General features: G+C 43.6%; 6 protein-coding genes across 6 annotated transcripts; 3 read left to right on the top strand and 3 right to left on the bottom strand.

Annotated features, from left to right (window-relative positions):
- Positions 1–256: 256 nt before the first annotated feature.
- Positions 257–1,543, top strand: EAE97_002132 (uncharacterized protein; the record flags this gene model as incomplete). The annotated part of the gene is made up of 1 exon (XM_038872643.1): positions 257–1,543. The coding sequence occupies one exon, from the start codon at positions 257–259 to the stop codon at positions 1,541–1,543; it is 1,287 nt and encodes a 428-aa protein (XP_038735849.1).
- A 775-nt stretch (positions 1,544–2,318) lies between these two features.
- Positions 2,319–7,338, bottom strand: EAE97_002131 (uncharacterized protein; the record flags this gene model as incomplete). Its single annotated transcript, XM_038872642.1, has 5 exons — positions 2,319–6,124; positions 6,191–6,568; positions 6,628–6,886; positions 6,916–7,066; positions 7,115–7,338. 5 exons carry the CDS (start codon positions 7,336–7,338, stop codon positions 2,319–2,321), a joined length of 4,818 nt encoding a protein of 1,605 aa, XP_038735848.1.
- A 2,162-nt stretch (positions 7,339–9,500) lies between these two features.
- On the top strand, positions 9,501–10,893 carry EAE97_002130 (uncharacterized protein; the record flags this gene model as incomplete). The annotated part of the gene is made up of 5 exons (XM_038872641.1): positions 9,501–9,801; positions 9,861–9,955; positions 10,005–10,096; positions 10,145–10,637; positions 10,687–10,893. 5 exons carry the CDS (start codon positions 9,501–9,503, stop codon positions 10,891–10,893), a joined length of 1,188 nt encoding a protein of 395 aa, XP_038735847.1.
- Positions 10,894–11,123: 230 nt separating this feature from the next.
- EAE97_002129 (uncharacterized protein) lies at positions 11,124–11,845 on the bottom strand (the record flags this gene model as incomplete). Its single annotated transcript, XM_038872640.1, has 2 exons — positions 11,124–11,733; positions 11,838–11,845. 2 exons carry the CDS (start codon positions 11,843–11,845, stop codon positions 11,124–11,126), a joined length of 618 nt encoding a protein of 205 aa, XP_038735846.1.
- Positions 11,846–12,431: 586 nt separating this feature from the next.
- Positions 12,432–13,446, bottom strand: EAE97_002128 (uncharacterized protein; the record flags this gene model as incomplete). The annotated part of the gene is made up of 3 exons (XM_038872639.1): positions 12,432–12,461; positions 12,513–13,234; positions 13,284–13,446. The coding sequence occupies 3 exons, from the start codon at positions 13,444–13,446 to the stop codon at positions 12,432–12,434; spliced, it is 915 nt and encodes a 304-aa protein (XP_038735845.1).
- An 886-nt stretch (positions 13,447–14,332) lies between these two features.
- On the top strand, positions 14,333–14,842 carry EAE97_002127 (uncharacterized protein; the record flags this gene model as incomplete). Its single annotated transcript, XM_038872638.1, has 2 exons — positions 14,333–14,459; positions 14,535–14,842. 2 exons carry the CDS (start codon positions 14,333–14,335, stop codon positions 14,840–14,842), a joined length of 435 nt encoding a protein of 144 aa, XP_038735844.1.
- Between the last annotated feature and the right edge of the window lie 229 nt (positions 14,843–15,071).

The following is a 15,071-nucleotide window of genomic DNA, read 5'->3' as shown; positions in this document are numbered from 1 at the left end:
GAACCTTGTTTCTGATCTACACATGACCAAGATCCCCCAACTGCTCCTCGTTTCAAACAACAACTGGGGAGTTTTTCGAGAGGTATTCTCAACTTCCCTTATGACAACTTCATGAATTCATTTTGCATTTGTTGTCTACGATCCTTTCCAACCTAAGTGGCTGCTGCATTAACGATTAGTTGAACGGATAGTCAACACCACAATTATCAACTCAAAATTTACACCTCTTTACTTCACTCCTTTAATACCTCTCACCATGTCTACCAACACCACAATACCGCTGACGCCCCTGTCGTCTACTTCCCTCTCGTTTGTGGGAACTTCCTCGAAAACCACTATGCTCATCATAATCTCTACATATCTCCTCATAGTCCACTTCCTTCGCCTATCGAGAAAATACTACATGATTAAAAAATTCGGATATAAAACCCGAGAATCATTGAAAAACATGACAAATACGGATGCGCAAGCAATCATCGGTCACATAGGTGAATTAGAATTCCCCCGTTTCTACGTAACCAGTCTTCAATTCGCTCTCTTTAAAACCTACGGCATACCTACAATATCCAAACTTCTCGTCGACACAAAGCAATTCAGTTCCAAGGAAACAGCGAGTAAACGCTATGCGGATACAACAGTTTTGATTGCAGAATTTTCTTCTCATCATCCTCTTCACCCTAGAGTTTTAAAAGCAATTTCGAGAATGAATTATTTGCATTCAGGATATCAAAAAGCGGGGAAGATTTCGAATGAGGATTTGCTTTATACATTGAGCGTTTTCATTACGGAGCCGATTAGTTGGATTGGGGATTGGGAGTGGAGAACACTGAATGAGATGGAGATTTGTGCAATTGCTACGTTCTGGAAAGGGATCGGTGATGCGATGGGCATTTCTTATCATGATCTTCGTCGTTTCAATGAATGGAGTGATGGGATTGAATTTTTCGAGGATATCAAGAAGTGGGCAGAAGATTATGAGAGAGAATTCATGGTTCCCAATGTGTATAACAAGAAAACGGCTGATGAATTGGTTCCACTTCTGTTGTTCCTTGTCCCAAAGGCACTACTACCCTTTGCGAGAGATGCAGTTGGGGTTCTTATGGGCCCTCTTCTTCGGTCCGCAATGATCTATCCGGAACCTTCGCGCCTCAATAAATCACTCACTATCTCTATACTACGCAGTCGTCAATTATTTCTCCGCTACCTATCACTCCCAAGACCAGAATGGATGAGAGTTAGACAAGTCTCGAAGTCGGATGATAAAGGGGTGGATGGGAGGTATCATAGTACCGATTATCTCGTGCATCCGTATTATCAACTCCCGGGTTTCTGGAATCGTTGGGGTCCGATGGCTTTGGTTACGAGACTTATGGGTGGATTTGTACCGGATAATAAGAGGAGCGATTGGTTTACAGAGGGGTATAGTTTTGAGGAGGTGGGGCCTGATAGGAGAAGAGGACAGGGTAGGGATGAGATGAGGGACACGGAAGAGAAATTGGAGAGGGAGAGAACTTCAGGGTGTCCTTTTGCTTTCGGAAAGTAAACTATGTGGGCTGGGCGTGTTATGAAGGTGTTTTTGTGAGTTTTGGACATAGAATCTTAGGGAGGGGAAGATTTTGAATCTTTCTCGAGATTATCCACGGTATATGTGATAAGAAAATGGAGTACATACGGAATTGGAGAAAAGAGAGGAACGGAGGCAGGCGGATTAGATAAACAATCTTGTCATTGACATCGTTTTTGAATATACCCATCGCATAATCGTGGTATTACTGCATCCCAGAAGAACTTCATAACCATGTCACGAGAAAATGTATAAAAATCACCGTGAAAAGTTGCACCCAAAGTCGCTATTTCTGAATTGCTGGTTGCTACATAAGATTGGGGTATCTACTATCTCGAGATTAAATCAAACTCCAAAAGAAATGGCTATCCTAAAACTGTGAACTATGTGCAAAAACTTGGGTATCTCAATTTTAAACCTCGCCCATGCCATACTCCATATCTCCCAATCCCCCACGTGCAAAGTCTACCTCAACTCCGTACTATTCCATGCTATGCTATCCCAGAAAATTTTAAATGCATAACCCTCGCCAATCATGCAATCCCTTCCAGACTGATGCCATATGCCAAAATGCTGTTCCCAAGATATCCCGATGACCCATATGCTGTAGATGAATGCTACAGAAAAGAAGAAGAAAGCGAGGAAGTGATCGAGTATACCAGAAAGACATAGAAGAGAAATCGGAGAACTATTAGGAGACACTGTCTCGTGGCGAAAGAAACAGTGCGGAAGATTTTGATGATGAACAGGCAACTTAGAATGTTGACTTATTTTCATCAAAAGCAGAAAGATCGTTTTCACCAAGGAAAAGCGAAGGCTTTGTGATGTCTATATCTTTGACACACTTCGCGATGAACGCTGGCTTCCAGCGATTGTTGAGCTGGCCAGGGAGAGCAAAGTCCAGGTCAAAGGACATCGTTTCCTCGGGACCTTTCGGTTTGTTGGCAAGTGCTATCTTTGTAAATGTTGCACCGCCAGCCCAGAGCTGGTTCTCGGAATCTTGAATCCGCAGAGCCAAGGCTTGAGGCATGTTCTCACAGACCCTCTCACCATATTTTTCTCCTTCCTTCAGGACGTATCTGCAAGTTGGTCCATCGGGATCGTAGTAATCTTCCTTGTTTAACCATCTATCGATCAGCTCATCTCTCGCGAGGTTAATCTGTCGGATGATGTTGGAACAGTGCACCATGTTTGCATCTTTTTGCATGATTGGAAGGGGCTCACTGTCCATGAAAGCGTCTGGATCATTGGTAAAACCTGGATGCGCATTGACATGATATCCAACCTCTCTGCTAGTGAATTCTTGAAAAGACAGAGCTAGTCCAGAGAGAGCGGGTCTGGCTTGGATAGGAGTGCGACTGAATTGATACTTAGGTTCAGTATCCTCATCAATCGTGACTAATTCCTGGGCTTCGGGGTTAGGGTCATTGTCTTTTTTATTTGATTCCCAGGCTTTGGTTTCAGCAGTATCGCTATCTTCATCCGTATCTGGAGATTCAAAGTCGGACTCGGTGTCGCCGCCATCTTCATCAGAATCCTTGGAATCGGACTCAGTGGCGTCACTATCCTCCGGAGCCTCCCATCCAGAATCAGGAGAATTGGCATAGTACTCAAAATCACTGACAATCTTAATGACTTTAGGATTCTCTTCTTCCAATCCCTCTCTGATGGTCTGTGTCATATCATGCTCCCCGCCCTCATCAACCGGCCATCCGTCCTCGTAGAAGTCTTGTAGCAGTTCGACTCCTTCTGGGACTTCCTCGAAATCAATATCTCCGGGAGAATCCTCAAGTCTGATGATTATCCAGGGTTCCCCATCAAGCATCTCGCGAGATTCTTCGTGAGGTGAATCAATAGGAAATTCAACTTGTCCAAACACAAAGGCTAAATCTTCACCGACCCCTTCCATTGTATCTTCGATGACGAAGTCACCGACGTTCTCGACATGATCATCAAGCAAAGATCCCTGGTCATCGTAAAATTGCCAGCTACCGTGATGCTTTGAAGCTAGGGAGCTATTCATGAACTCCTCAGGGGCTGGAACTGGAGATGACTGATTTGGCATAATTGAAGCTGGAGATGGTCCTCTCAGTGGTGACGCGCTATACAGATCACCTTCTTCTTCCTCGTATGCAAGATCAATGTCCGACACAGCGTGTGCTTCTAAGCTGAAACTTAAGCTCTGTGTTGGTTCAACACTGGTATCGCGTGTAGAGACTTGATCTTTGTTGTTGCCACCGAGTGAGCCGAGAGGTTCCATGGATTCTTCACTGTCTGATGTTTGGGCCGGAGCGATACCTTGATCAGTCGTTGTTTGCGCTCCAAAGAGCGATGTAAATCGGGATTTCCTTGGTTGAAGGGATGTCTCAATCATCTGTAGACCAAAGTGAGCCTGTGGAGCAGGATCTTCAGGAGTCTTCTCTACGACTGAGTCTTGAGCCGCCTCTGGCTCAGATTTAGGTTGCGTGGGGAAGAATTCTGTAAAGCGAGACTGTTTTGGTAGGACAGAGAAATCAATCATCTTCAAACCAAAATTGCCAACTGGAACAGGATTTTCAGAGGTATTTGGAACTACATCCTGTGATACCTCTGCCTTTTCGCAACCGTTTTCCTGTTGTGCTTTGAACACCTCAGCCCATCGAGATTGCTTTGGTTGCGCTTGTGTATTGATCAACGCGAGATCAAATTGAGCATTCGGAAGTTGTGGAGGTTTTGACTCCACATGCTGAGCTTCGTTACGAGCCAAAACCTCTTGAATGACGACGGAGTTCACCTTCACCACCGCAATCTCAGAATCCATAAGGCTCATCATTTCTCTTCTGGCTAGTTTTACCGATTGGGCGAACTGCAACGATGAATTGAGATCAGCGTAATGATCATCGGCAGGTTCCACTTGAGAAGCCTCTTGTTCTCGGGCTTGTTGCACACGGGCTTCTTGCTCATGAAGCGCTGTCTGCTCAACAGTACTTGCATTAGTCTCAGGCTCATGAACAGCGTAGTCACTACTCGGTTCATTGTCAAGTAGCAATTGCTCATCCCGAAGGTTCTTCCACGAAGTGTAGTAGGAATGTAGATCGAAGAAAAAGAGACGGCCGTCGACTTTAGAATGTTTACATTTTTCAGCCTGGCATCCATACCACCCACAGAAATTGTTGAAAGCGTACAGCTTACTCGCTAGATTTTCTTCAAGATGGATTACTGCTTTGAAGTTCATATCTAGCCAGAATAATCTTGTCTGGTAAAGTACCTCCAACTGAACCCAGCGTCTCTGAATTCCGTTCAGTTGGTGGTACGCATCTGGATCTGTCCATGGTGTTGGGAGCCAAGGGTCGTTACCTCTAAAATTGTCTATTCTTGTTGGAATCGGGTTGTGGGGACCCCAAGGAAAGCTGAGACCAGGAGGAGGAAAGACTGATCTGAATTGACTGTAGCGTGGAATTCTGTACATGCGTACAATTTCTTCCGCGTGAGTTTCACAAGGTTGATTGGCTTTTTGAGGTACAATCACCTCCTCAGTTTGTTCATCGACAACATCAGAACTATCCTGCTCCACAGGGAAAGTGTTTCGAAGCTCTGATAGGAAAGTTTTTCGGTTTGCGTGCTCCAATGAGAAACGCCCTCCAAGTTCTAACATGAAGGCTCCTTGTTCAAGTGAGTCTGGTTCGTTTGGAGAGAGCGACCCCGAGGCAGAGTCAGAAGCAATTGGACTAACAACGTGGGCATAAGTAATCTCTGATTCCGAAATTGGAAGAGAAGCCCCTCTTTCCGGATCATTAAGTGGTGCATCAATCATCGGAACAGCAGGCTCCACAAAAACAGAAGGATATATATTGAGTTTAGGCTCAATGTACATGTCAGAGTCATCATGATCAATGTAATTGTTGGGATCATTGAACATTGCCTCGTTCTCCGCATCAGAAGGTGTTAGACTGGCACGCCTCCTCGTTGGATAATGTGAGTCTGGCGAAACTAGATTTCCAGGTGCCGAATTGCGACGTTGACGGACCACATCTTCAGTATATTCATCCTCATTCCATGCTCGTTCCTCTGGCTGAGGGGCAGTGAAGATCCTACCACAAAAGCTGCGCGCCTTATGTGGAACTGTGGTAGCTGGAGCGAACCGACCATTCAAATGGTACCCATCAATATGGTCTGGGAACGCAACAGGATTTTCCTCTGAGAATACGCCAACTTCCTCATTCGAGGTGATCGATTCATCCTGGATGGCAGAACCATCGATGTTATTGATAGATCCCTCATATGATTGAATTGAAGCTTCAATACTTGGTGAAACTTCGGCTGAGGGCATCTGGATCGAACCAGGAGTTGAGGTATCGCTTCCGATTTGTTCGGTTACTTCTGGTTCGGATAGCACCTGTAAAACACCATTTTCATTTGGTGTAGCCAATGGTTCGAAAACCAAATGAAAATTTTCTGGAACATCGATAGATAATTCAGTTGTAACCACAGCCAAAACATTATCCTCCGTGTTTTCATTGAAGATTGGAGCAGCATATTCTGCGGCATCTGCTCCATTATTCACAGTCTCAACTGTAGGATCTGTATTGAACAATGGAACATTAGTATTTGTCTTCTCACAAGCGAGGGGAATTCTGGTCAGCTTACCTTGGCTATCAATAACATCATCATTGTCAAAGATAGCAGGATCAGCGGCTTCTACTACCTCAACTGATTGATCATTGATATCGTTCAAGGCGCCGTCAGGAACCGACTTGATTGCAGGAGTGGGCGGTTCCGATGGAAGCGCAGCGAGCTCTGCATCTTCCACGCCCTCGACGAATTGATTACCAACGACAGTCGCCATGGAAACTGGCAACACATTCTGTGCAGATGAAGGACCGGTGAGTCCATCTTCAATCTGATAGCGATTCGTATTCTCTGCGCCAGCATGGTCAGGGACTTGCTCAAATGTCTCGACTCTGTGATTACTTGTCGAGGAAGGATTTGAAGAACCGACGAGTGTTTCTGATTCGGGTGCTGATTCTGATGAGTTATATTAGTACCTTGCGTCATGAATGCTTGAATTTCAGGGATTTGCTTACCAGTGGAATATCTTCTAGATTTGCTACCGGTCAAGAATTCAACGAGATTCTTGACTCTTTTCTTGGTGGAGTTGGTAGTTTTGCTAGGATATTGGCTCTTGGTGAGCTTCCTAGACTTCGTGGTGTTTTTTTGTTTTGCGACCTTCTTGTCCTTGGTGGAGAAAATGCGAGCGACCGAGTGGAAGGCCTTTCTGAAACCCATTGTTGTGGTAAGCACAATGTGCAAGGTTGAATTGATTTGTGGTATATAGTGGGTATTCTGTGCAAATGTATGTGATGGGAAGATACCAGCGAGTAGACGATACTAGCCGGAAGAAGATGATTAACTAGTAGATTAGAAGTCGATGATCGATACAAGATATTATTTGTATTGGGAAATGTGAACTGCGTGAGAGTAGCAGTTGTAGTTGCTTTGTGATTACTTTGCTTTCGTAAAGTACTGTGTCAAGACAAAGTTAAAGGGGATTAGGATGAAGAAGAAGAATACCTAAATAGTAGAATAGAGCAACCGTTCCAAGTCTCCAAAGACGTTAACATGTTTGCGTTTGATACAATACCGTACTGACTGCTTATGATTGAATGAATGACTTGGTTGAGTGGCACAAATGATTGCGATGGAAGAAGGTCTGCCGTAGCTATTCCATAGAAACCAAAGATGTTCGGTACGGTCCTCATAATACAGCATTGGTTCAGCCAGTTGATGGATGGCATATGGACATGAGATCGATGGTACGCACACGTCTTGTGTATCTAGTCCGGCTCCAAGGTCAATGAAAACGATGGATCTCACACATTTTTGAGGAATTCTCAGCTCTATCGAGTTTCATGTTGAACACCACCGTTCCACGTTTGAAATTTATCCCTTCCACATGACATTACGGTAAAATAATACATAGTGTACAGCATACAATATTCCACTTGACTTCAAGCTAGGCATACAGTTGTACTCTGGTAGACTTTAGGGCTCAGCATGGCTGTTGTAAAGATTGACTTGAACTCGTCATTTCCCAACGGCTCAGCTACTCAGAATGTGATACTCCTCATCCCGCGCATTTCGTTTCCATCTAATTCCGTTGACTAGCCAGCATCTATTGACAAGCCCCGACGACAACGCAAGTCACTTCAAGATAAGACGTATATTCATAGCCATTCCTGTTCTCATCGAGCAACGACAACAACCGAATGGTTGACCTGTTCTTCAAGATGTGTTTGCTCTATAGACAGGTGAAGCTAATTCTCACGATCATGAACTATCATCTTGACGTTCCCCTGCGGTACGGATCACCCTCTTAGTGGCATTTTGTACACTTATTTTCGCAGCCCTCTCAATCATAGTCAATCATAGTTACAATATTTATTATCACTATTTGGCGAGCCTGTGGAACCTTTCACTCACGATACATATCGATCCGAAGAACCTTCTATCTGCCGCAATGCCCAGACTCGATCAACAAAGTACTGACAGCCATACCGAGAATGCGGAGCAAAGGAAATGTGTAGTAGTCTCGCCCTCACGCGCGGGTTTTGGGATGCTTTCGGCGATCTTGACGGTGCATAATTGGAAAACTAGAGCGGTCTCAGGGGAACTTTTTTTGTTCAATACGTCCAATATGAAAGATGAATGGATAGGGAATCTTTGTATCATCATCATTTGCAAATGGGGAAGCACTTGAAGAATAAGTGGAAAGCACATTTTATCGCGCACGCTGCACTTCGCAAGGGGCTAACCCTTTATTGCACGATGCTATCCGACTAACAATGGTGACAAGTAGCTATGAAAGCTCGAATAATCTAAGGGAAACTGGGCCCCACTGCATGCTGGGTAACAAAGGGTTGATGCGCTACATCTTTCACTGTTGTTATGCTCCACTTTTATCATGCCGAACTATCAGTATCGAAAGTATGATAAAGTAAATGGGGAAAAAGTCGAAGGACAAGGACTCAATACATCCATCATGCTTCATGAACATTCATGGTTTAGCAGAAAGTTTGGATCTTCTTCTATCCAACAATGCAAAAGAAAAGGCACAAGAACTTAGTAGCCATGATCTAGAAGTCTCGATCATTTGAAGCTGTCCTGGAGTAGGCACATCAATGCAGAAGACTACATTTTCAGAGCTCAAATCCCAACTACTATCGAGCTCTCTGCAGGCTACCAGCATAGCAAAGGGGAAAAGTGAGTCGTCAGAGAACGACTCATGTACACTTATTCTAGAAGAACACTTCCCTTCATCATCGTGAGATCTCGAGTTTCAGGTGAAGAGCAAGTTGCTTAACTTTTATGGCATTTTTGGAAAAATACAGCCGGTAAATGTCATAGATCTTGAAGAAGTTATGGTAAGAGAGATGTCTTCGAAGATTCTCCAGATAACTCGCTCCGTGCCCATTCGCTTTGTTTGCTTGACTGCATTGTCTCGAAATATACTACTTGAGAAGTGAAAACAGGAGGAGGTTTGGGAAGGAAGTGAATCTCAGAATTCATTGGTAATCTTTAGACAGATGGCTAGATGTAGCGCAGATGAGAATATGATTTGCTCCATCAGATAACATCAGCCAAAATTATTAAATCAAACATTCTCAGCGAGTGACTTCTGACGGGTGAAGCATGTGGTCTTGGTGGTGAGATGAGAATGAGGTTGTCCGCAGCTCCCTAGTTTATCGTGCACGGTCCTTCCTCAATCTCACAGCAAGCTCGAAGCTCCCAAACCCCCAGCATAAAGAGCAACTTATTAAAACAATCCAAGAAACTCTACGACGACGAGGTAATACAATCGAGTTATTCAACTGGAGCGCAACTGGGTTTCTCTTGATCCCACTCTCTCCGATACCACCCACCACTTCTATCGAGTAGCAATCCCTCGGAAGTTCAAACCATGTCTGTTCCTACCAAATACATATTGGTATCTTTACCAACATCTATCTCTCAATCCAGCGATAAAGAAGAAGCTCTAACAGCTCTCCGGTCTACAATCTCCGCTGATAATGGCACTACGATACCATTCAAGATTCCTGAATTCAAAATCGGTACACTAGATGCATTGGTTGGGCAAGCAGATGATCTTGCTAAGTTGGAAAGCGCTTGTCAAGGTGTTGTAGCAAAAGTTGGAGAATCTCTTCGCAATTTATTGGAAGGAGATGAGGGCAAGATTGCACAACAGAAGACTGTGAATGACAGTAAGTCTGGTGATCTGCGAGCTTGTGATTACGATCATGGGCTAATAGTTTGATTATAGAACCGGCGGATCAATACCTACGCACTTTCGCATGGAACAAAGTCAAATATCGTGCCGACAAACCACTCGCAGAGTTAATCGATTCGTTACAAAAAGTTGGTATTGATTTACAAGGAGAGCTAAAGCATTGCTGATGACATGTAGGAACTTGTCAGTATCGATAATGATGTTAAGGGCAAAATGAACCAATATAACCAAGTCAAGACGAATCTTACAACATTACAACGAAAACAAACGTAAGAGCTCAAAATCTGTAAATAATGCAAAAGGCTAACAATGCGAAGAGGAAATCTTTCTACGAAATCCCTTACTCCAGTCGTCGATCCCAAATTACTGGTACAAGATTCCGAATACCTCGAAACTCACCTTGTCGTTGTTCCAACAAATGTTAAGAAGGATTTCCTTAAGACTTATGAAACCATATCGCCCATGGTTGTTCCAAGATCCTCCGTGGAAGTAACCCATGACGACGAGTTCACATTATTTGCGGTTACAACCTTTAAAAAGCATAGCGCAGATTTCCAACACAAATGTAGAGAAAATAAATGGACACCCCGTGATTACAAATACGTAGAGGGTGGAAAGGAGGTGGAAAGAAAGGAGGCCGAGAAAGTAGAGAAGGATGAGCGCAAGGTATGGGGTGAAGCTCTAAGACTTGGTAGAACTGGTTGGAGTGAAGCCGTCATGATCTGGATACATGTCTTAACCTTGAGGGTATTCGTTGAGACAGTCCTGAGATATGGATTACCTCTGGATTTCGTCTGTGGTTTGGTTAAGGTATGCGCATTTAGCCCAAGTTTTGTCAAGTTTTACTAATTCATTTCAGTCAAACCCCAAAGGAGCCAAGAAAGCGAAAGCGGCACTTGATTCGACATATGGTTACCTCGGAGGTAATGCTTTCGGTCGAGACAAGAAAGGAAAGGCTTTGAAAGATGATTCGACTTTATCTTCCGAAATAGCTGCAGCGGGAGTTGGTGGAGGAGAAGGCAATGAGTACACGGCCTATGTCTATTACGAATTCGAAATCATATAGATAGTATTGGAGGGATTATAAGAGTATGGCAATTGAAAGTTGGCGCATGGAAATGGGGACATATTTGTTGAAGCATGCATTTGTATTATTGTATCGTAGTAAGAGATATCAACAAAGCAATTGTTTTCAGATCGATCAATGTTTTATTCATTGAATTCTATAATGTCTAGCATTTTTGATGAAATAATCCTTTTCAATCGCTTGCAATGTCTTGCCCAAGGTATCTAAATTTACAATTTCAACAACTTCTCCTTCTCCAAATACTCCACAATCTTCTGCACACACTCCTCCACACTCAGCTTATCCGTCCTCAAATGAATCTCTGCCTTTTCGGGCTCCTCGTATGGCGCACTAATACCAGTGAAGTCCTTAATCTCACCCGCTCTAGCCTTCTTATACAATCCCTTTGGATCTCTCTTCTCTGCCTCCTCAACAGGAATATCAATGAAAACCTCAATGAAAGGAATAGCCTCATCCCCATTGGCGGCCTTTTCATGCAATTCTCTGGCAACAGCTCGGTCTGCCTTGTAGGGGGAGATAAACGATGTTAAAGCGATAGTACAACTATCTGCGAACAACTTTGCGACTTCGGCAATACGACGAATGTTCTCGTTGCGGGACTTCTCGTCGAATCCGAGATCCTTGTTGAGTCCAAAGCGGACATTGTCGCCGTCGAGACGATATGCGGCATGTCCGAGATGGAGAAGATGTTGCTCGAGAGCTGTGGCAATGGTGGATTTTCCAGAGGCAGAAAGCCCGGTAAACCAGATTGTGAAGCCGCGTTGTTTGCGGAGGGTGGTGCGCTCAGCGCGAGTGAGGGAGGGGTGCCAAGTGATATTTCTGAGGGGGGTTAGTATTATTTATCTTTGGTTGTTTCTGCTTCCCATTGGAACTCGGGGCAAGGATATAATTAAAAAAATTAACCGCAAAAAGGGAGAACATACGTAGACATTTTGAAGATTTGTATGAGAAAATTGAGAGTATTTTTTTTCGAAAAAGTTGTGAGCATTAAAGAAATAGAGAGAGAAGAGCAATCACGCAATCACGCAATCGAAATTCAATGGATTACCGTCGTTAACAAGTCGAATGTCTCCCCTTATTAACCCGCTACTGATGCACTATAAAAATCTGCCCCGCACTACCATAAAGTTGGCAAACGCGTAATATGTTTCTGAATGGTGGGGAATTCAGGATCACGTGGTAATTATTTTGCGAGCATCTTTCAGGGGGAAGTAATTTATCTCCTGCATTTGTTACATGTTGGTATGGCTGGACGCTGGACGCTGGAGAGAGGAACAGTTTTGTCTAAGATATGGAAGTTTGAAGATCGGAAATTGGTACTAATATAAGATAAGGCCATGAGTCTAATATCTTTCTGTATGAGCAAGGTGCTAGGTAAATCTACGAGTAAAATCTAAACCTCACGCTTCTTGTCTAATCATATATACGTCTAGAACACTGAATGTGCATCCTTTCTCTATACTTAACAACATCGGTCCCCTCCGACCTTCAACTAATGAGACATCCTCTATAACAGTCTATGAGACCGGGTATATCCTAGCCATCATCTGAAAATTAATTAGTATCAATCGTAACATTATCCAAACTTTCTAACTCACCTTGGCCTGTCTAGGTTCAATAAACAATGCATTTGCCTCACATAAGACTTTCGGTTTCTCTCCCTCCCCAACTAAAGTCTCAATTCTTCCTTCAACCCAAGCCTTTCTGCCCTCAACTTTCGTAGTCTCCGCCCTCAACACTACAAAAGTTCCCGCCGCTGTAGGAGCTTTATAATTGACTGTCAGAGTAGCCGTCATACCAATCTTATTCGGTAGTGCACCAAAACAACATCGTGCTAGCCCCTCGTCTAACATCGTGGCTAGAAATCCTCCATGTATGATTTTCGGATGTCCACAAAGATCTTCTCCTAGGAATGAGATTGATACAAGAGATTTTCCGCCTGCTTCAGTCCATACATATGGTGGTACTTGAACACGTCCCGGGCCCATCAATGTTCCACCTGTAAGATTATGTCCTCGCTGTGATTCTGGGATTTTCATATGTGGTCTTGATTCTGTGAATTCGGGTCGGCTTCGTAGTTCCTTCACAATTGGATGATTATTTATATAGGCTTCCACTTCTATAGATTTCGCATCGGTTGGTGTGTATAATTTAAGGGACTCCTCATCAGATGGGGGATCAAGTATGGCATTGGCGGCTTTGAAGGCTGGATATGCAGCTATTGAGAAGCCTACAGATGTGAACACAATAGCGATTCCAAAGAAAGTGAGAGTTCGTAAGAGTAATGAGGGTTGTGGAGGTGGAGGCGGGGGAATAGTAGCTTTGTGAGGTTAGCTAGAGCTTGGAGAGAGGGATTGGGAAGAACTTACTTTCAGCATTGCATAATCGACGAGCTGCGGTAAATGTTCGAGAAGAATTCAGAGGAGATGAGTTTCTTAAAGCTGTTCCACGATATTGTACAAGTCCTGAACTGCGAGTTACGGCTCTGCATATACCAGCTCGAGGCTGTAAAATTTGGCGAGAGAAAGACATTTCAAATTGTGCTTTTTTCAAGCTACGATCTTTGCATGCTGATATATAAAAGAGATGGGCAAATCTATGTAGAAGCTCTTTACACTAAACGCCAACTAATAAAATAATTCGTGCGTGGTGTATTTTCTGATAACTATCGCAATTGATGGACAACCAAGCCGAGGATAATGACTTCCCGGCCGGCCCATGAAAAGTCGGTGAAATATTCTGCCGAGATCTTATCTTATCTTATCCTATGAGATCAACTAGGCATCGTGAGCTAACAAACTAGACTAGACTAGACTAGCAAATTAGGTACGTATTGATACATTTTGTACCTGCTTCAGTATGGATCGATGTTATTATACAAAGCCCTAAACCAGGGGCTGTAGTTAGCAACTTTGATCCCACAGATGTGAACGGATACCGTGGTAGAAATCTAACACATCTTTATTTATTAAACCACCAAACAACGACGTCACCTTCTGGAAGTTCTGGTCATTAATCACTTCAAACCTTTAGTTCTATATAATACTTGCTCTGTATTCGACTATAGTCACCCAATAACCATCATCACGTGTCTTGGGACATTGACAGCCATAGAAAAGTATAGCCAAGGAAGTCAAAAGTCAACACCTGTTTTTAAGTGATGCATAATGATCCACATGAAAGCCCCTCATTTTATGCAGTTACAACTACCCCTGTTTGACCTCAGCCCATTCACTTATAAGACGAGAACATCCATCATGAATTGATCTCTCCGTCTGAACATATTCACCCAAATCTCGTAATATTAAATAGTCCTTACTTTCACTCCAACTATTATTTATCTTCTGCATCTTGCACAACCACTTTCTCGAGCACAAACAAAAAAAGCAAGTCAAACAACACTATTCGTACATTCATCATGGCAACCGCAGAGACTGTCCAACTTGGAGATATCCATGCGCCAAAAGAAGATAGCATCATTGCCTTTGAGAAAATCGAGACAGAACTCAAGAAGAAACTTCAACATCTCCGCCATGAAACCAATAGTTTGTCTCCCTTCTTTTCTCCTCTTCTCTTCCTGTAAACTTCTCCAACCCCATCACTAACCCGCTCCCCCATAGAACACGAGCCCCAATACTTCGCTCCCATCTCCCACCTCTCAGACCACACCCTTACCTCGTTCACTTCCTCTGCCCTCACCTCCGTCCGCGTAGCCACTAGTGCCTATGGACTTCACCTCCTCGGCAAAGTTCTCATTCCCGAGACCGAAGATAAATATATCATGTTCCGAGCTTTCATTCCAGGAGACTCGGATACCGCTACTCTTCATTGTATACACATGGAAGAAACGGATGTTGGAGGTGAGGAGGGAAAGTTCTTCAGAGCAATATTTGGAGAGGAGGATGAGTTGAAGTGGTTTGATGAATAGATCTTCAGTGCAGGAAGGGTAGAACGAGGGAACGGATGGAGTTGATAAGGTATGGGGTTGTTGATGATTGTGGTTTGGCCATAGGAAGTCATGGGCACTTGAACAGGAAAATGAGCAATGGTATCTGGAATCAGGATATTTCAATCAACTACCATGCATCCTGAATTTGTGATTTGAAATGGGTATAACTTCTTGAATTTACCTCGAGATATCCATACTGACTACCTGC

Source organism: Botrytis byssoidea, assembly GCF_014898295.1.
Source record: "Botrytis byssoidea strain MUCL 94 chromosome Unknown BBYS_004, whole genome shotgun sequence".
Lineage (NCBI taxonomy): Eukaryota > Fungi > Ascomycota > Leotiomycetes > Helotiales > Sclerotiniaceae > Botrytis > Botrytis byssoidea.
Note: the sequence above shows the minus strand (reverse complement) of the source record. Positions and strands in the feature narration are given on the sequence as shown.